Source organism: Volvox carteri (genome assembly GCF_000143455.1).
Source record: "Volvox carteri f. nagariensis unplaced genomic scaffold VOLCAscaffold_13, whole genome shotgun sequence".
Lineage (NCBI taxonomy): Eukaryota > Viridiplantae > Chlorophyta > Chlorophyceae > Chlamydomonadales > Volvocaceae > Volvox > Volvox carteri.
Window position 1 is genome coordinate 1147268 of NW_003307556.1, and position 20897 is coordinate 1168164.

The 20897-nt window shown below is 56.9% G+C and overlaps 3 protein-coding genes across 3 annotated transcripts; 1 reads left to right on the plus strand and 2 right to left on the minus strand.

Moving 5' to 3' along the window:
• Positions 1–1881: 1881 nt before the first annotated feature.
• Positions 1882–8946, plus strand: VOLCADRAFT_117105 (uncharacterized protein; the record flags this gene model as incomplete). Its single annotated transcript, XM_002949111.1, has 8 exons — positions 1882–1923; positions 2031–2231; positions 2452–2530; positions 2651–3198; positions 3542–5827; positions 6182–6306; positions 6618–7890; positions 7951–8946. 8 exons carry the CDS (start codon positions 1882–1884, stop codon positions 8944–8946), a joined length of 5550 nt encoding a protein of 1849 aa, XP_002949157.1.
• Positions 8947–13049: 4103 nt separating this feature from the next.
• On the minus strand, positions 13050–14018 carry VOLCADRAFT_89592 (uncharacterized protein; the record flags this gene model as incomplete). Its single annotated transcript, XM_002949245.1, has 1 exon — positions 13050–14018. The coding sequence occupies one exon, from the start codon at positions 14016–14018 to the stop codon at positions 13050–13052; it is 969 nt and encodes a 322-aa protein (XP_002949291.1).
• A 1715-nt stretch (positions 14019–15733) lies between these two features.
• VOLCADRAFT_89593 (uncharacterized protein) lies at positions 15734–20511 on the minus strand (the record flags this gene model as incomplete). The annotated part of the gene is made up of 10 exons (XM_002949246.1): positions 15734–15901; positions 16436–16553; positions 17043–17206; positions 17618–17839; positions 18113–18255; positions 18634–18766; positions 19267–19458; positions 19555–19630; positions 20315–20351; positions 20484–20511. The coding sequence occupies 10 exons, from the start codon at positions 20509–20511 to the stop codon at positions 15734–15736; spliced, it is 1281 nt and encodes a 426-aa protein (XP_002949292.1).
• Between the last annotated feature and the right edge of the window lie 386 nt (positions 20512–20897).

Consider the following 20897-nt stretch of genomic DNA (forward strand, 5'->3'; position numbering starts at 1 on the left):
GTACCTTGCTCGTGATTCCCGCAATTCGAGCATTGTAAGAATCATGTTCTTCACTTGGGGCTGCCTCAGACGCTCCTCCCGCTTCCTGCTCTCGCTCCTCATTTTCCCTCTGTGCAGGTGGCTTATACAACCCCGGAAATGTTGACTGGAATGTTGATAAGATTTGAGCAGAACTCATCTTGGCAGTTACATGACCGAAGGAGTAAGCGGACCAGAAAATCGGTCAAGCTTAGAATCGGTTTTCTTCTCTACTACCCCTGACTCTCCAAAATAAATTCATATGAACATGTCGCATTTCTCTAGCATTGCTTAGCCGCTTGAACAGTTCGTTCAGCGACATTGTGAAAGCATTATGTGTACGGCATTGCACCGTTTTATGGTTTATCGACCGTGTTGGTGCAGCTGTTACGTATGTTATTGTGTTCCTGTACTAGTTACTGGACTTTGGTTGACGTGAACGTGTACCAGCATAACTTTCAGTCGCCGACACCCAATTTTTACCTGCAAAATGGAGCATCCATGAGTGAGCCCTTGACTTCTCCTAAGTCCAAACCTTAAGTTTGTCTTGGGAGCATATGGAGTGATTCACTGAAAGTTGTCCGAATAGGGCAATGGCCTCATATTTATAAAGCCTGCGTAAAAGACAACTCAATCAAAAGGATTTTGAATGGGAATTTCGCCTAGCTTGTGTAGAAAATTTGCGTGCACAGCAAGGCAGAGAACAAACCGCATATCAGCGCAGTTGCCGGACATAAAGGAAAGGCAAGTGAGACAGCACTGCAGGACGAGAAAGTGGAAATGACACTCGTGTGCATAGCGCGCCACGGGGTTGAAACAAAAGGCAGCAGGACGTCTTTATGAGTCAGACATAGGCTAGTCGTCGTCTGTCGTCGTGCGCCTGGGGGATTCGCACCACCGATCTTCATTCTGGAGCCTTCCCAGCTAACAGTCCTTGCTGCATAGTCCTACCTATAGGATGACTATACATTTTCATCGCCTCGGATGTCTGTGAGGAAGACAGAAAGCATTCGAATAGTCCGGGCTGAAGTCCCACTTGTAAACTCCCGAACAGGTCCATGGGTCTACACCAGGGTTTTGCATCATGTGCATTAACGCAATATGGAAAGCTTGTCCTTCCTTTTTGACTCGTTAACTTTTGAATTCTGGCTTCTCAAACTTTGGCAGTTGACTCCGAAAACCTCCCTTTACCAAAGGAGAACCCATTCATCTGGGCAAGTGAAAGTTGAGTAGATAATAGGTATAAACATTATTGAGTCTACGCTTCAGGACAAGGGTCCTAGCGAGGGCCCCAATTTTCGGTGAAGATGCTCAGAGGTCGAATGGTAACTTCAATGCTCCTACAATGTTCACGCCCTGTGGCAAATCAAACAAATGAGCTGGTAATGCTGATGTACCTGTAAGCCTAAGTGCTCCCTTTGTCGACGAACACACACCTGTACCGTTGTCGTATTAATGCGGATACGCGGAACTGTTTGCAACTGGGCCCCGATCGTCATTCAGGCACATTGCGCGCAAACAGGTCTGTGTACCACATTGATGTTTTCTCGGCTTAGGTAGTCCTGGGACCCTGTTACCGCCATCTGCTGAGGACAAAGGACATATAGTTGCGCGGTTCGCTTTTGTTGCGTGTTCTTGAAAATATTTTGGATCGTATTATCGAAGCGTCATTATCCTTGTCATTCACAAGCAAAGCCCAGTTGGTCAGCTCCTCCCGCGAAACCTGCCTCCCGCGCTTATTGCCGCGCCGAGTCCGCATACTGTTACCTTACTCACTTGTGGACTGGCTAAGTTGTTTCGCGAGCCGACCCAAGTGGCTTTAGGCGACGTGCCCTGGCCCGGCTCCGACACTCGGGGTCTTGAATGGCGGCCCCGCAGCTTGACTTCAGGGCGGCAACAGGCCAGGTTTGTGTTATTGACCCACTTGTGATATTAAAGCCAGAATGAGCGCTACTACTACCCTTTTGCGGAAGGTCGGCCTTTTACCCGCGCTTGCACTTGCCTGCCCACAGACGGCCGACCCGCGACTGGATGCTTCGTTGCAAGCACCAGCACCTATTGAAAGAACCTGGACGCCGTTGATCATACCGAAAGAGCTGTACCTTCGCGAAGGCTTGACCTGGCAACCACACCAACCCGTGTCGCTCACAGTTGAAGTCAATGGCAAACGTGACATGATGAAATATGCGGCTGTCATGCAGTTGGTGCCGAAGGTATGGATAATGAGAGGGCTTTTGGCTTTGGACATGGCGCGCATCTCGACACGGAACAGCGGCGCCCTTTCGTGGCATTCACCTTACACGCGCGCTGTCTGTTGCACCTTACTCGTTAAGAACACTGCAAAGTCAGGATTAGCTGTTCCTCAAAAGACAGACCCAGATAGTCTACTTCGGCTTCCCCGATGAATGCGCCTCTGTTTTCCTTTCCACGCAGCTGGGTTTTGTTGCGCGCTTGGGCCAGCCCGGCGCTGCAGCCAAGTTCCAAAACTTGCATTTGGTTGATGTAAAGCGACGTGGGAGCATCGACATTCATATTTGCTTGGGGGACCTTCCATGGACTCAAGCGCGCGCCTTGGAGGCTTCGGTCACGGCCCCGGCACTTGCCCCTGGTGCTCCTCTGCCTTCCTCTGGAGTCGCAAGCCCTGATGTAAGCGATGCTGGAATGGTTGCGCCGGAGGTGTCCGTACTTGCGGGGGCCGCGGCGGACGGCGGACTGCTGAGCGGCAGCAGTAGCGAGGGCACCTCAGCGCGCGCAGGGACGCGCTCCGTCGCTGCCACTGCGACCGACGTAGATGCCGGTGCTAGCACTGACAGCCATTCCCAAGGCGACGCAGCAAGCGACCCAGATGAGAAGGCCACCGTCACATCAGCTGCAGGGAGATCCATTGATGCTCAGGCCAGCTGCTCAGCTGTCGCAAAGCCTGTCCCGGCTGCTACCCCTGCGGTTGAGGCAGTTGCGATTAGGGCTGCAGCAGCGGAAAGTGCTGTATCCGTTGGCGCCGTTGCAGCCATCAGCGCTTCGGGGGCGGTCCCTGCGCTTTCCGCGGCAACAGCGCATGCATACTGTTGTGGTTACGCGTTCTGTCCTTGCCACCTGGACCCTGAGCAGCTCGACACGACTTCCGCGGACAGACACTTGATGGACGCATCTCTACACGGCTCGGTTGTTGCTGGGCGCCAGGTGGGATGGTAATACTTGATGTTGGGGCGGGGTCATTTTGCATCGGGGCAGGCTGGCGGCTCCACAAAGCAAATCTTGCGTGGTCTTTCGGATATGGAGGCGCCTTGAGCTTTCGATACGGGGAAAGCTATTGGGCCAGATGAATTGGACGGTTGGATGTTGGCCCTAGAGCAGTGGGGGCGACGACGGGTGTTGTTGGCTAATATTCCTCTATGGCGTATTGACATTTGTCAGCTGCACTTCAAATCAGATTTTGGAGCCAGACGCTTTATCATTTTCCTACCTCAGATCAAAGCTCGACTGCTATTTAGTTGGTTCGCATCGTTCCCTTTCTGCCCCACAGACGTTTTTCAGGAAATCTGGGTCACCTGCCAGCGCCCACCCTGCCGACACAGCGGCGGTCTCGGGTGCTGCCTTGCCCTGCAGCTGCCAGCCTTCTTCGCCCAACGCCGCCGCGCCCTCCAGCGATGCGTCGGCTGCCGCGCTCGCTAGCCACATGAGCTATGAGCGGCTCCGGAACTTAGCCATCGCTCCCATCCTTAAGTCCACATCCTTGGCCGCGGTTCCCAAGGCAGTTGCCGTGTTCTCAAGTGACGGCGGTCGCCAGGGTGATGCTCCGTTGCCGTCCGTAGCTTCGGCCGCGTTGCCGGCTTTGTGGACCACGCACGGGTCGGTTTCGGCACCAGCTGGCAGGAGTGGCGTCGTCACTTGGGTCGCACCTGGCGCGAGCACCGGAGCGGGCGGTGGACTTATTGACAGGGAGCTTGTACTTCCAGCCGACTTGGCTGCCAAACGAATGTCAGATACGCATGCGCTCGTGCAGATTGAGATTGATGGCGAGGTCGAGGACTGCAAGATGCAGTTTAGGCTTGTACGATCAGCAGACGGCAGCACACTTGTGTTGCAGGGCATCTCCCGGCCGCTGCGTGGCTTGCAGCTTGTATCTATTTCCGAGGCGGCTGAAGGGGACATTTTTATTCGCGCTGTGACACCATCAGCCCAACCCACCGGCGGTGTTGGGGCCGTGGAGAAGGCCCGGGGGGCCCCAGCCGCAAAGCCGGTAGCGGCGAAGCCAGCGACGGTGGTAGCTGACAGTACAGCTTTGGCGAGCCGCTCATCAAGTGGCCGGCAGCGGCGGCCGTCTCTAAAGGTTCGCGAGGGTGCTGAGGAGGCCATTGTAACGGGCCTCCGCCGGCACGTGTCGGTGGCAAGCTCGCCTGCCCTTCCGCCGTTGTATCCCGCGAACAGCGAAGCTGGGGCCGCGCTCTCAGGCATGCCGCCGTCGGCCGTGCAGCACCATGTGTCTGAGCTTGCATCTCAACAGCAGTCGTCGCACCAGACGAAGCGCCGCGGCAGGCCCCCGCGGGCGCGTGAGCAAGAGATGGCGCTGCCGCCGCCACTACCGCCAACTGCGCCAATGCAATGCTACCAGGAACTGCAGCCGTCAGCGCAGCAGCCATCGCAGCTGTTGCCTCCGGGGATGGATGACGGGGGATTTAAGGTGAAGGTAGAGCAGATGCAGGACAGCCAAGACGTGAACGTCTGCCGGGCGCTCGGTGTTGAAGGCAGCGCGAAACGGCAGAAGGCTGCCATCACCACCACTGCTGGCCGTCCGGGGTCTCTGACGAAGATTTCGGAGGGAGCCGCGTCTGCTGGGGAGGAGCCTGGGGCCCCACAACTCCAGGGACGCCGAGGTGCATCTCAGCGGGCCCGCCGTGCGGCACCGATGACGGCTGCGGCGGTGCAGCCAACAGCAGCAGGTTGCCCGTTGTCCACGGGCTTGAAGGCCACCAACTGCGCGACGGTCCTGGTGACCGGTCGGGCACGCAGAACGTCAAATCTGGGATCAGCGGTCAGCCTGCCGCCGCTCCGAAACCCTTCAGTTGACGAAATTTCGCCTAGTGGGAGAATAATTTCAGACTTACGCGGTATGGCTTTTCGAGATTGTCCCCATCAGGAGCTGCAGCAGCTCTATTTACCGCCGCCGCAGCAGCTGCTACCATTGCAGCTCCAAGCAGTCAGTGGCCGCAAGCGCTCGTCAGCGGCATGTAGAGCAGGAGGTGACGCTGCCATGCTTGTGGCGTCTGCTACTGCTGTTCTGCCCCCCATGCAGCTGTCAGACGAACCTAGTCCCAAGCGCTACAGGATGAGCCGCGAAGGCAGCTCTCTGGGTGCCTTGGATCATGATGGTGCTGATGAAGATGAGCAGCAACCACAGTTGCTGCCAGAGGAGAGTCCACAGGGCTCTGAGGCGGCTGCACCGGCGGGACCGCGGCCATCATCGGCGCGAGGCCGGATCGCTGGCGCCTGTGGCGCCGCCGCACGGCGTGCACAGCGGCATCTGCAGCGGCTGCGGGAGCCGCCGTCGCCATCCTCGGCTGGCACGGATGCCTCGGACACGGATGACGCCGATGGGGCGGAAGGGTCGGCCGGAAGCGGCGATTTGGTTGGAGCAAAGGCGGTACTACTGGAGGCAGGGGCACATGGCGCTGATGGCGCGGCTGCTGCTGATAGTGGCGTCGGCAGCGGCGCCTTGACGTGCTATGCCGCAGCGGTAGCTCGTCCTAAGCATCGGGGTCGTGTGGGAGTCATCAAGGCAAGAAGCAAGCCGAACCGCCACCCCAGCAAGGTGCGCGTGGGTTTTCTTGCGACTCATTTCGGGGTGCGCGCCCGTAAGAGAGCCCTACTTTCGCACTATGGGCACGAAAATACTGGCCATTGAGTCACTGGTCTGTGTACTCGCTTACCAGCCTTCCTCCGCTTACGAGCGGTGATTGTGGCACCCAATAGGTTCAGCCATATGGGATTCGGGTAATTCTGTTAACTTTCGGCTGTTGCCGCCAAGGGGGGTAAATGGCTCCTCTGGGCCGCGCGTGAAAGGCGGAGCCGATTCTGCTCTCTTTTTGTCCCCTCTGTCGAAGGAGTTGCTGTCTTGTGTGTCGCATGACCGTGGCTCGGGGGCCCCCTGCACATTCTGCCGCAGATCTCCAATGTCATACGCAACGCCGGAGCTATCCTGCTTATGATTGGTCACAGCCCCATGGTGTACGAGAAGCAGCTGCGCGCAACCTTTGGTAACAATCCTGACACCAGCAAGGCCCTGAGATTGTAAGTGCTCGCCATGCGGTCTGCGCAGTGTCTATGTCTGTGAGTTTTTAACCTGAGCTTTTTCACCGGTCTTGTTGCTGTGCGAGTGGTATACTTTGTTTGACACGTAGGGCCCTGGGAGAAGCTTTTCTTTTAGGGAACTGCAAACTTTCCGCGCATGCGGACTTACGGACATACGGACAACCTATTTTGGGAGGTAGCTACTTGGGCAGCCGCGCGATGTCCCCAACTGATTAGTCTGACTAGCGATCAACAACGGATTGCGGCTTTCTGGATTTACCTTCCGCGCGCGCGGCGTGGTGCTGCTGCAGGCTCGAAGAACAGGGCAAGGTGATGCGCGGCGGCCTGGGCTATCGCATGCACCCGTATCACTACACCCTTACCCCCATCGGTCGCAAGGAGTACGAGCGGCAGCTGGCGGAGCAGGGCCCTTCACATGCGTTTGCTCTTGCCATGGGGGTGAACCTTCCGGGCGCGGAAGAAGGCGGCGGCGACGGCGGCAGCCGTGCAGATGCTGATGTGGATGCTGACACGACAGGTGCTGAGGAGGCTGCGGGCGAGGCGGGGGCCTCGGCTGATGCCGCTGACGCGGGATGTGCAAATATGGGAGCAGAGACTGAGGCACAATCAGGCGAGGCTCCTGCTGCAGCGCTGCCTGAGCCTACGAAGCAGGAGTACCAGCCCAGCTCAAGCGCTGTGCTAGCGCCCACAAACTTGGCACAAGCTCAGTCGCTCTTGGAGGGGGTATCCACGGGTGCTATCTCGAGTGCTGGGCTGCAGCGACCCGCGGCAGCGGAAGGCTGCGGCCATGCACTGGCCATGCAAGCTGATTGCCCGCTCGGTGGCGCAGCGGCAGGGACGCAGGCCGCAGCGGCTGCTGACGTACAGGCGCCCCCGGTGCCGCTACCGCATGTCCTGCTGTTACCACAGCTGTCGACAGCAGCTGGGCCGGATAGCACGGGTCCCTCTGGAGCCTCGCCCGCGACGGTGCACTGGTACGGCAACGGTGGCGGCAGTGGGGGCAGCGGCGATGGCAGCAGCCCGTCAGAGAGCGCACAGAGCGCGCAGCGGTCTCAGAAGCAAACTCTCGGCAGGACCATGCCGCCGTCGGCAGGTACGGCGGCGGACGCGGCGGCTTCCGCCGCTGGGCCTGACATAGCAGCTGGGCAGCAACGGCAAGTGCTATCGCATCAACAGCCTCAGGTTCACTACAGTCACCATCCACATGCCATCGCCGCTGGCGACTCGGCCATCAAGGCCGCAGTAGCAGATAATGCATCATCAGCTACTGCCGCGGCAGCTACCGGGCTGCCGCAGCAGCAGGTGCAGGCCGTGCTTGCTTGTCCCCTTGGTTACCAGCTCACCTACACGCCGGCCACCTACCACTTCACTGGAAAAGAGCCGGGCATACCAAGTCAAGGATCCGCCGCCCAAGCCGGAAAAGGACAAGCCCCGTACGGCAACTCGTACGCCATGTACGGCTATGTACCGACTCCATTTGGGTATGTTCCATACCCGTTGTTCGGTCCGTACAATCCCGCTGCTGCTGCTGGTGACGGCGCCGGAGGCGCTGGGGTCATGCAGGTGCAGGCCCCGGGTACCTCTGCTGCCGCGCCACATATCCCTGGCCAATCCCAACCTCAGGCGTGTGCGTCTGCAGCGGCGGCAGCGCCTGGTGTGCCCGCGTTTCCAGCTCCTGCCATGCACTCTTGCACTGGAGTGGCCGGCCCGTCCGGCGGCCAGACCCCGGCGCCCGCCCCAGCCTCAGCCGCTACAGCGGCAACCCCTCTCCTGCAGTCCGCGCAGCCGTTGGCCGGCCCGTCCTCTTGTATTCTTCAGGAACAGCAGCAAAAGCAACAGCAGTCTGACCAGTCCGGATTGCAACGCGGGGCCGCACCGCTAGGTGGGGAGCCACAGGCAGCGGATCAGGGGCGAATGGAAGCTCGGACGACTACAGCTAGCAATGCGCCAGTTTGCTTAAAGGCCGCGCTGCTGGAGCCTGCGTCGGCGTTGGGAGCGCAACCATTGGAGCGACAGCCTCAGGCGCAGGTGGAGGCGCAGCCGCCGGAGGTTACGAAGGAAGTGTCGGGGAAAGCGGCCCCACAACATCAGCTACAACAGCAGCTGCGGCGGCAGCAGCAACAACAACAGCAACAGCAGCAAGCTCATCAAACGACATTGTCGCCGCCGTTGCACCAACAGGCGCACCAGCAGCCGCAGCAGCAAGCGCACCAGCAGCCGCAGCAGCAAGCGCAACAGCAGCCGCAGCAGCAAGCGCAGCAGCAACAGCAGCAAGCGCAGCAGCAACAGCAGCAAGCGCAACAGCAACAGCAGCAAGCGCAACAGCAACAGCAGCAAGCGCAACAGCAACAGCAGCAGCCCCTGTATTTCCGATATATTGCGCAACTGCCTTGCGGGGGCTATCGTGCTGAGGTGCCCAGCATCAACGGCGTCATGTACTACAGTCCTGGCTTTGCTAGCAGCATGCAGGCGGCTGCCGCGGCGGATCTTCTGATGGCCAAGTTGCGGCCGGGCGAGCAGCTAAACCTGGGCGTAAACGCGCAGGAGGCCGCCACGTTGGCGTCTTGGACGGTGGAGCAGGTTCAGACCCTGTTGTGGAGTATGGCTGAGCAGCGCTGAGGCAGGCGTTGGAGCACGGAGGAGGGGAGGATGGATGACAAGCGGGCGTGGGGGAAGGAAAGGCGCGAGGCGGAGAAATAATAAATGGCGGAGAAGGCTGTGAGGATGATAGATAGTCTTGGAAGCACCCAGCATCAACACGGGCCACTGCCGGGGGTGTCGTAGGTGGGAGCGGAGAGCCTAGAGGTATCAACGTACCAATACCTACCAAACAGGGAGATCGTGCCGTGTGGGCAAGGCGAGGATTAACTCCTTGGTATCCATGCATCCTTGGATTGCAAAGGTGTAAGATGATCGCGTCTGGATGGTAGGGAGGTTGTGTGTTTCAAATTGCTGTGAAGGGGAGTGAAAGCGGAGTGGGTCTATTTCGGCATGCTTGACCTGTATCCGTCGGGACTCCATCATGCGCCTGCTCGCGCAAGGTGAAAGGACGATTGCGCAAGTGGGAAGCAGAGACAGATGGTGGTGGTATATTGTTGCAGGCATTCAGCGTTTAGATAGCATGCGCGGCCGGGTATTGCTGGCGGCGTTGAGAGTAGTGGGGTGGGATGCGACAGAGTAGTGGGGTAGGGCGGCCACACAGGGGTTTTAGGGGGTGGGGGTGTTATAGCACTCAGCAGGATGCGTTGACTGGCAGGCAGGTGACTGCGCGAATTAATGCGCAAATGGTGAAGGCGCCAGTGCTTCTCGCAGGCGGGGTCGCCAAATTGTCACACCTTTGAGACTGAATTTCGTTCGCGGAGAGACACGGGCTTATCAACCTTATCTGGTGCTTGCTCACTGCACGTAGTACTGTAGCTGTTATGTATGGCTAGATGGTGATGTTCGCAGATTAGCAGCTGCTGAGAGATTCGGTAGGTGATCGTGATGATGATAGTGACGATGATGCCCGAACAGGGTCGCTCGTAAGGCAGGCGTGGGGCCCTTTTCCTTCCGGCATTGGACAGGATTTGGTTTTGGCGGTGTTTTCTTTCGTGCTGCTGTCGCGAGTATTGTAATCAACCTCGGCCTGCCCTTCAGCCAGCGCCTGCTCAAGGGAAACCGCGGCGGCGTGCGTGATACCGTTTAATTTTCGGGATGATGGTATGGTGCTTGTGTGCCCGTGCGCTTGCGCGTGCCTGTATGGCCGGGACCGTGGTGTGAATGTGGATGTTGGCGGGGGCGTGGAAGCTGTCGCTGCGCTGCAATCCGGGTGGCGTTTCTGTCCGCTTGATTTGTACTGTTGCATGCACCGCCTGGTTATCTTGGCAACCGTGTTGCCCGTTGCTCCGGGGTTACCCCTAGGCTGGGTAGATTAAGGGTACGTGTTTTTGTTATTCGTCAATGGATTGCCGGCCGAGTAGAGCGATGTGGGTGGCATGTGGGTCATCGAATATTGCAGGAGGCCCTCCCCAATGTGAGAGGGTGTTGGTAGCTCGCACGCGACTCGGACTTCGGGTACTAATTCCCTTCCGTGTACAACATCCTGGACTGTGTTCTTTCCTGTGATGGTTTCCCGTGAAGATGGTTTGGATGTGCATCCGCTTGCAACCGCTTGTTTTCTTCTTTTTTTGGTGCAACCTAGGATATGCCGGGTCAGTCATTGAAGAGATTTCAGCGGAGGGATATTCGCCTTAGCGACTTCTTCTCCTCCTGTGTTGCGTCGCCACATTTGGACGCGCCACACTTTGGGTAGCGTAGCATGTCTTGTCTTGTCTTGATTCGACACAGGTTTTCCTAAAATGCGGAGCGTCGTAAATGGCGAAAGAGATGATAGCTGGGTCTTAAGTTTGCACAGTCATGTAGGCCAGGATATGATTCTGTGTTCGTTGAGCTGGTCTGGAGAGTGTTGTTGATCCGAGCTCTCTTAGCTGCGGCTGCGGCTGCACGAGGTTCGCACCGGTTGGTGGTGGTGTGTTGAGCTGAAGTGGTCATTGAACTCATCAGGCACCTCGGGTGTTTTGCACGCCTTTGAAGGGCGTGGATATACTGATGTGCGCGATAGGGCTTCTGTGAAGGGTTGGATACGCGAAACTTGCGTATGTGTTCAATACCGTCTCTTTTGAGTGAAAGAGATGGCTGCATGTGTACCAAAGTTCAGTCCTTTGTGACTATGTGCGTCTGTCTGCATGTCTGTTGGAATGTGTGGCTTGTGTGCAACGCGTCCGACATCGGGGTATGTGTCCCAGTGAGCCCACTTGATAGGTAACCCTGACGGCTCTCGATGTGTATTTGCCTGTCACCTTCGACGGGCTGCTGCCTACTTTACGTGCCTAGCATTGTCTTTAGCTTTAGAAGGATCCTTTTCCTTTCCTGAAGGGCGCTGGCCAATCTCTGAAATTCCCAGGAGGGTATTTTCAACTTTCGCCTTTCGTACTTACGGCTTGTGTATCGAGAGAAGACGAGAGAAAATATTATGAACACGCTATCCAACCTCCAGGTGTGCTGTATTTCATGTGCCGCGTGCTTCGTTGTGGTGTGCCGCGCCTTTGCATGGATGCCGTTGCCTCTTGCGCTTTGACGTGATCTGGACGCCCGGTTTTGTCAAGTGCAGACATGGTGCATATTGGATGTCGGGCGCAAATTGCAGTGTGGTCGTCATAGGGCCTTTTTGGAGTGCGAGATTGCCGTTGAAGAAGTGTTCCATCCTTGCGTACGTGTGGACGGCATGCATGGGGCGCTGAGCTGTGCCCTACGCTGCCGCTGTACCTTCTGATTAACCTGCTCTGCTCTGCTTTGCTGGTTCTGTTCTCCGTGGGCTCTCCGGAAAGGACGGCACAAGGACATCTCTCGCAGTTGCCAGCCGAGTCGGGTTGGGTAGCGGAGTTTTGGTCAGGTCGATCGATCGACATTTTCCCTGCAAGGGGGCCGACTCACGACGTGGGTCGATCCTTGGTGAGCAATAAATGAATTCTAGATGTGTGTGCGCTGCTCGTGACTTGTAGGCACAGACACGAAACCAGGCGCGTGCGCTGATGTCTTGTGCGTGCTTTGCTTTTGAAGCTGTGCCTGATGTGGTTTGGATGGGAAAGGCAACTTTGCGCATCGTGTGAGCGAGGTAGTCTGGGGTAACCATACGTGCGTGAGTGCTTTGCGACTCCCCTTACAGGTCGTAATCATTGCAACGATACTTCCATTGCGTTTGCTATGGCAGCAGCGACCCACGGCACGAAATCTTTTGCTACCCAGTTGTTACGCGTATGATACGGTTCATGCACCCCAAATCAACGCACGAGAACCAGCTTGTGGGCTGACAGGTGAGGACTATTTCTTCACTGCTTTTCAACGCCCGAGGCCAACAGACAACGCCATGCCAACAGACAACCTGCATTAAACGCGTGGCAGTGAGAGCTTTTCCATTCGGACTCGAGCAACCTCAGTAGTCCATAAGGGACTCATTGCAGACGTATTCACACATTGAAAAAAGACTAAATAATGCTTCCATCCGCCTCCACCTTCGCAACAACAACCTGAGCTTAACAACAACAACAACAACAACAACCACGTGCACACATATGAAGAAGGCGCTTACGCCGACGCACATTGATGCATACACACGCATGCGGGACGTACTATGATGCGTTCCTGCTGTTCAAAAAGACGGCCCCCAGCCTTCCCCCAACAGCAATGAACCCCCCCAGGATGGAACGATGTCACCACCCCCACACTGCTCTACCCAGGAGTAGCTGCTGCTGCTGCTGCTGCATAGCTCACCCTTTCCGCTGAACTTCTGAGTACTGGCGCTCCGCTGCCCATTTGCGTTTCCTTGCGGCTAAGCAAGGGCATCTACTCCGTCCTCCCTTTGTCTCTCACCCATTCCAGCTCAAAGCCTTCGGAAACGGCCAGTGGCAGCTTGCCAGTGGAGTGCCGGCATGGATACAAGTGTAGCCACGCACACGCACACACATACACACGCACACACACATGCACACACACGCACATACATACACACATACAACCTAGAAACCCACCTTCCACTTTCTGATCTTCGTAACTTCCAAGTAACTACAACTTGGTCGAAGCTAATGTGCCTTTCGTAGATGCGTGGACGGGAAAGCCTGGATGCGAAGGAAGCATGGACCTGTTCCGTCCTTAAGGACACACAACACCGCCATTTCCGGCCCTTAGCCGCCCACTGCGCCAGGCCTAGTGCCAGCAGCAGGGTTCGAGCCAGGTCCAGGTCCAGTTTCATCAGCTGGCGCCCGAAGCTGTCCCTCCACAAGATCTATCAGAAGCCGAGCGCCCGTCTCGTTTAGGTGGATGCAGTCGGGCGCCAAAACTACGGTGCCCGCCTGTCTGCTCTGTTGCTCGTAGCTGATACCGAAAACATAGCGACGCACCATGCAGGTAGCGACGCCAAGCCCAACCCGCCAATGAGGCGACGGCAGCCTCAGCGGTTGTGGTTGCGGCGGCAACGCTGCTGCTACAGCCCCGGTGGCGTCGCTGCTGCCGCCGTCGTCATCGCCTGCGGCCTTTCCGAAAGCCCGTTCGATGGCGGCCTTGCATGCCGCGCTCAGGTCCAGAAGTATAATACGAAGGCCATCGGCAGTGTCCAACGCCTGCTGCTGCAGCTGTAGCTCGGCCGTCGCTTCACGGATAACGGTATTGTACTCATCCACTCGTTTGTTGGCCTTATCATCCAGCGCTTCGCCTATGGGGGGGAGTGTTACTATCATCAGCTTTATGGGCTCGGAGCCAGAGCCGGAGGCCGCCGCGCGCTGTCGGAGACGCTCCGCAATGTCGGCAGTTAGCTCGCGATATTGCTTCCTAAAGGTATCGACATTGGCAGGACCTGTGTATCCGTTGTTTAACATGTAATGCTGCTGACCCCAAAAGTCGTTGGTTTCTTGTGCCAGCGCGAGCAGGCAGTCGTTGGTCCCGATGAGGAGCGTTACCCCGGCCAACTTTCCCCGCACGCCAAGGATCAGCTTCTCAAGACGTGAGTGAACATTTTTTGCTTGAGTACCGTTGACGCCTGTGTTGACGTATCGAAGCCTGGGAAGAGCTGCAGCGAGGCCTGGGACCCAAGGTGCCCCGCACACCCCTAAGGTATGGGAGTCACCAAGGCATAGCACAACAGGCTTATCAGACATGTTTTTTGATAAGCAATGTTTCAAGCTTCACTTCACTGGCCGTGCTAAACCCCTCGATGTGCTTATTACCTACATCATAATAATAAGAAAAGAACAACAGGTAGATAACATGTGGAGAGACAGAAAACACAGTTGCGATTCTCACTTATGATATATATACAGGCTGGTTACAAGATGTATGTGAACGGCCAATGTGAACTGTTGTTTTTCCTGGTTCCGGAAGAAAACGGCGGTCGGCATTCATTTGTCGCGGGGATTCTATTCGCCCAACCATCATATTGACCTTTCAAAAACCTAATCATATTCTTACCCTCGTTGCAGGATAACATGCCAACAGGAAAAAATACCGATGTCTAGAGAGTGCTAGCACCCTCTTCATTCCATCCTGCCATGGCGGCAGTGGACGAAGTACAAATGTTGGAGAATGTTCAACACTCACAGTTATGCATCGATTGCTGCCGTGGCGCCAGTTGACGTTACCAAGGATCACAACCGCCATGAGTCATCGTGTATTGTTAGTCATTTTGAATGTTTGCGAACTCTGCATACGCGGTAGCTCCCATTCCTGAAGCGGTTCGAAACCGAAGTTTACTGATTAACCTCCCCATCGCACAGGATTCGACGGGCTGCAGCTGCGGACGACTGTACCTGTCGAGCCCTAGGTACAGGGTCCAGCAGGGTCCACAGCGGACATTTTTTTCTCCACAACCCAGCCCAGGGCCAAGCAGGACTGCACGTGTGGCTGTGAGTTCACAGCAATGGCAAGGGACTTGATGAAATTTTCCTTGCCTCCGCTGTTAGTCCTGAAACAATGCCTGTTTAAACGTTGCATACGAGGTGGCTGCCGTTTGCAAGACGATTCCGCGCGAGCTTTGGGAACACTATCATCCACTGCGACAACCACGCACACTATCCTCCGTACAGGACCCTACGAAGGGCTGCGGGTGCGGACGAACACTGTAATAAATACAAGCAGGAACCAGCACTTGCAGGTAAGAGTCCAAGCAGCTTATTATTATCGTGGATGCACATAGGGTTGGGCCAAACAGCCATACGATTGGGCCTGTTAATAAGAATAAACGGCGACCACGAATGCCAACACAGGTCGTTCAAGGCTATGAAGAAGGGACTGAAGCATCACGGAGCTTGCTGTACCCGACCCATCTTCGAATCGTGGTTGCGGTGGCGGCCAAACGCTGGTGCATTAACCCGTATAGCGCCTTGTAGTATCATGTGTTCAATGCAGCCTGGCTGGGTACTTGCGGCCTTTGTCGGTAATTGTTTGCGCCAATCGCCTTGGGGTTTAAGGTGCCGTTTTGTTGGGCTTTCCTTCCGTTGTTTGGAGGTCTAGGAGAAGGCTTTCCTGCGTTTCCAGCCTTCATACAGCTCAACGAAGGCCACCTCGCCTCACCTCACCTTGCATCCGACCCCTTTGCCACCATCCTCTTAATTGCCCGCACTTGGCTTCACCCTTCGTCAGCAGCCACGCCGTCCCCTAGCAGCTGCCATCGCCACTCCCGTGCTCCCGCAGCCAGCACCGAATCCTAATAGCAAGTTCTGCCGCCTCTAACAAACAGGAGGCTACTCCCAGCCTCTCCAGTTCCACGCAACGCCAAGCTGCCCAGTTGAACCCGCTTTCTAACTCCCCTACAAAACAAGCTTCCAAATCCTCAATGCAGCATCACAACACCCCGCCTGCAAAAGGCAATGCCTGATTACGCATCTGCCACCAGCTTGAGCCCCAGCTCCTTGGCGTTCACGATGCTGGGGGAGGCTTGGGGCACGCTGGCCATGGGCTTCTCCACAAAGGGCAGGATGTCTATCTTGTTCCAGACAGGGAAGCCAGATAGCACACCAGCCACGTTGGCGGCGGCAAGTGTCGCCTTGGAACGGTGCGGAGTGGAGGGAGGAAGTGAGGTGATTGGGAAGAATAAGATGCGACGGCATGGTGGTGATGAGAGCATAGGGAACAGGCAACAAGGGTCAGACAGTACGCCAGGAATTGCGGGGTGCGGGGACCACAAGAATGAGGGCAGGACGGAGGGAGGGTGTGTGTGGGTGGTGGGTGGGATGTGCTAGTACACGTTGATCACGAGCTGGCTGTGGCGCATAGGGGGCACGAATCGGAGAGAGCAGCGAGTGGCGGGACGTGGTGTACCCCTGTCGAGCGGAAAACCCACACGACACACGGGGCCCTTTAGGAAGCGGTTGGGTCGACTAATCCCGTCCTGACTAAGATACTAAAATGTCCTTAGGTCAGCCGCCTCCCAGCTGTCCCTTTTTTCCAAGCTGCTGCGCACCAGTGTGCGTATTCCCATAAACAGCTGGGCTGCAAGACTGCGCACGTCCCGCCTTCATTCTTCACAGCCCGCTGTCTCCCCTCCCTGGATCATTTGGATATGGTTCCCGCCCCTCACCATGCCACTGCGCGTCCACATGGACGCCGAGGCGATGTGCGGCACGATCACTGCGTTGGGGCAGTCCGCCAGCCCCGGCTTCATAGCGGGCTCATCCTCGAACACATCGAGACCGCACCTGGGGGGTTGCCGGGATGGGAAGGGCTGAGGAAAAAGGCAACCAGTCGCAGAGGCGGCCCCAGCGGGAGTGAGGGGGTGCAGGGAGGCCGGTGGGGCCCACACAAAAGGAAGCCTACATGGATTTGCTTGCAGGCAGGAGCCAAGGGCGTGTATTGTGTAACCCCCCCTTGCGAACGTAGACACACACCCAAGCCATGGCTTGCACGGGACATGCGGTGTCATGTACCATGTGGGACGTGGCACGTGTGGGCTGTGGAGCCACAGATTAGGAGGCGCGGAGCCCCCACAAACACTACACATACCGCACAGGCTTACACCCTAAGTAACACACGTTACAAATGGTCCTCGCACCCCATCCACTGAACCAACGCCGACATGAGCTCCACGTCATGCATCCCACTGTCCAACCCCTCTCGAAAAAGTAGTCCGCGGGCTTTCTGCTACCATTCTCTGTCTTCCACCCCGCCCGGCCCCCTCACTCCCGCACCGGAAATCCGGGTTGGCTTTCAGGTGCGCCACCAGCGCCACCTCGTCGATGCAGGGTCCCCTTGCCGCGTTGACCAGCACCGCGTCTTTCTTCATCAGCGCCAGCCGCTGGGAGTTGATGAGGTGCCTGGTGGAGTCATCTAGGTTGCAGTGCAGGGAAACGACCTACGGAGGACGAGGAGGGGGGGGGAGGAGGGTTGCAGCGGCGCGGTAGGCGTTTGATGTGATGGTTTCATGTGAGGTAGGGTGCAGTCATTAGAGGATGAGGGGGTGCGGCCACCTAGGTGTGTCTGTAACTGACGTGTTGCCGCAGTCCGGGATGTCCATCGAGTCCCCCCACACTGCAGCGACAATCTGGTCTGCGCCGTGGCTCAGGTTTCTCCTGTAGCTCTCAACCTGAACCGCTTTCCGTTACCTTCAACTCGTCCAGATCCAGATCCGTACTGCTCGTACTATCCTAAACCGCAGGAACCCGGCCACCTGGGGGTTCCCCCTGTCCCTTGCACTTCTCCGTCCCCTCGTAAGGTGACCCGCCCCCAGTTATCCCTCGCCTCCACCCGCTGCCCAAGAGCTCACATCAGCCTCCTGCAACACCTCCTCCACTGTCTCCACTCGCCGTGCCGCCACTGGCGGCTCCCCACGGTGCCGTAACAGCTCGCCGTACAACCTTATGTACTCCTCCAGCTGCTTGTTGGGATATGGGTCGTAGTACACCAAGTTCATCTTGTGCCCCTCCACCATCATACGGGCGTAGGCGGCTCCGATGCGGCCAGCGCCAATAATACCCACGGTTTTGTTCTGCGGTGGCGACAGCAGTAACAGTGGGGGAGAAAGGTAAAGATCGCGTTGGCGAGGCTGTTGGTGGGGGAGCCCAAGGAATCCCACGCTGCGCTGTGATAGCGGTACACAGGAAAGTGTGAACGGCGGGGCCCCCTGCTAGCGTGTGGGCTCTCGTAGCCAGCCACGGCTTAGGCCCTACGGCGACCCGACCTACCTGCAGTCCTTTCGATAGCGACCTGTCCCCCCAATCCCCCAACCCTCTACGTCACCCGCCCCTCACCGCCAGCACACCTGCAGCAGCTGGCCCACAAACAGGCTGGGCAACCAGCCCTTGTAGTGGCCGCCGCGCATGAATGTGTCAGCCTCAACCACGCGGCGCGCGGCCGCCAGCGTCAGCGCCGCTGCTAGCTCCGCCGTGGTCTCCGTCAACACGCCTGCGAGAGCGATGATGGTGCGGAGGGATGCAGCGATGTACGGGACACCAGGCATGTGAGGTCAACTGCAAGGGTGGGAACGCGTAAGGAAAAGCAGCATCCATGGGAAAAGGAACAGGAAGAGGACGCCAAGATCGTGAAGAAGCACACTCACTCACTCACACACACACACACTCCCATGTCCATACGAGCAAAGGGAGAGAGAAGAATTGGGCTTTATGACGTTAGTAAGGAAGGACCACGCGTCCACGAGCCGATAAGAGCCCCGGCTGTGTAGCGGGCGCTTTCCGTGTTTTGTGAGACTCATTGCAGCTGTGGCTCCCGCAAGTCATGCTCCTCATTCGTTCGCTCACGAGGTCATGCGCCTCACTGACGCACCAGGTGTGTTGCCGACCGGGATGCCGCGCTTTGTGGCCTCCTGCACCTTGACATTGTTGTAGCCCACGGCGTAGTTGCTATACGCCTTGCCGCCCGCCTGGCGTAGAGCCTCGAACAGCTCCGCGCCCCAGTCCTGCGCGGGTTCGAGTACGCGCGCGCGCGTGCACATGCGGTGTGTGATGGTGATGGAGCTGCTTGCCGTGTACGGTACGCGTAGCGCAGCAGGACTAGTATTGTACATGAACAAAATGCGAGACGCATCAGCTGCCCTCCATCAGAGCCTTTCAGCGCCCAGTCCCATCCCGTTCCTTGCGGATATCGATTTTCGGTTTGTTTTGAAGCTCTGGGTGGAGAGCGGCTACACATAAGTGCGCCATGACGGCGGCGCCCTGGCTTGCTGGTGTGGCAGCCAGCCTCACGACCCCACCACACTGGGGTTAACTCTCGGGGGACCTAGGCTGTGTACAGACAGGGCTCTGGATGCGTGCTTGCCGTGCACCGCACGTGTAAACCCTTAAGCCGCATTGCGGTGGACCCGTGACGTGAAACAATCGACGTGAGGTGGTCGGAAGGGGGATAAAGGGGAGGGAGACAAAGCACGAGCTCGTTGGCCTCGCGCCAGGGACACCTCACCTCCGTCAGCTGGCCAATGACGCCATCACACTTTGTGCCTAGAAGCTGCTTGATGGTTGCGTTGCTGAGGATGATGTCGGTGTGCTTGCAGACCTCCACGCGGCAATCGGCGTTTACCAAGTACTGCAGCCAGCGGTCTCCAGGCAGTGACTTGGTCACGACGACGCGCTTGCTCCCAGATTCGTTGTGGACCTGCGAGATTTGGGTGTTGCAGGATGGGGCGCAGCGGCTCGCTCTCTGGCCAGCAATTGGGATCCGTAAACGAGCGAACGACGTTTCTGGCCGCACCTCCACGGGGATGCCATTCACTGTTGCGGTGCTGGCAAATGCGCGTTGTGCGAAACCAATTTTGGATTCCGATTGCCTGGCGACGGATGAGACTGCAGCAAGCAATGCGCGTGCAAGCGCCATCTCCGTATCTTATCGTGAACAACTGATGACCGATTAAAAATAGGGATCTAAAATTGCGAACAATTAGCAATTGTGTATAACTAAGTTATGGAAGGGGATTATCGCCGGGTGTATGACTCGGACTAGTGGTAGTTAGAACTGTTGTTGGATGACTTTGGCGCGTGCATGTGAACAAACCTCCATTCCCTTGTATTGGGAATCGACACATGATTATTAGATTACTTTCAGGTATTACACTTCCGGGAAAGTAACCAAACACGATGCCAGCAGCGACTCAGCAGGCCCCTCCCCTGGCAGTTTCACCGAATGCGGGCCTAATCAAACTTGCCAAGGATATTTTTGCGGGAACATGCGGTTAGTTTAACTTGGCACGCGGATGATGGTGCCGCTCGCGTACTAGTTTGACACTAGGTTATCGCTCCTGGTGCAGGCGGCATTTCTGTGACGCTTGTCGGGCACCCTTTTGACACGCTTAAGGTTCGGCTACAAACACAGCCGGTGGATAAACCCATTTACTGTAAGTTGTTCTTTGCCGCGTGGGTTGCTTGCATCGGGCTTTTCTGCCCCTACTATAAATCAACAAGCTACTCCGGGCTTATGAGCCCAGCAAATTTAATCAATTAAGCAATCGACTCACGGTTGTGTGGGTTCTTTTCTGCAGCTGGAGTAGTGGACTGCGCGAGGAAGACCGTTCAATGGGAGGGTTTGGGCGGCCTTTACAAGGTAGGAAGGGAGTGCAGTGCCGCAATGCTACTGATGCTAGTGCACTGCCGCGATGCAACACAGGCTCTTATTCCTATCCGTACCTTTCTCGGGTCGTGCCGGTCGTGGCATGGATTTTTAAGCGATAGCGATTCCAAAGCATTCTCGCTTAAGCGACGGAACTGTCGATGTACTATAGGTGCAGGCATGGGCAGCTGCATCCTCTACGGGAGATGGCTGGACTGACTGGTTGGGAAGGAAAGTCGGTTAGTAAACACGGCAGGTCAAACCACCGAAACCTTTCTTCTTACCTTGGGCTCTTGTTAGCCCATCACTGCGGCACCTCCGAAACAGCATTGACGAGGATCAGTCCGACTTGCTCTGTGCTCTTGCTTAGCCATCCTCACCTCATCGTCGGAAGAGATCGTCTGAACAAGGCACGGAGCTTTGCAAATTCTATTTTTTGACCCCAAGTTATTATCTCAAAATATCCTAACACCGTATACGTGTAGCCTGCG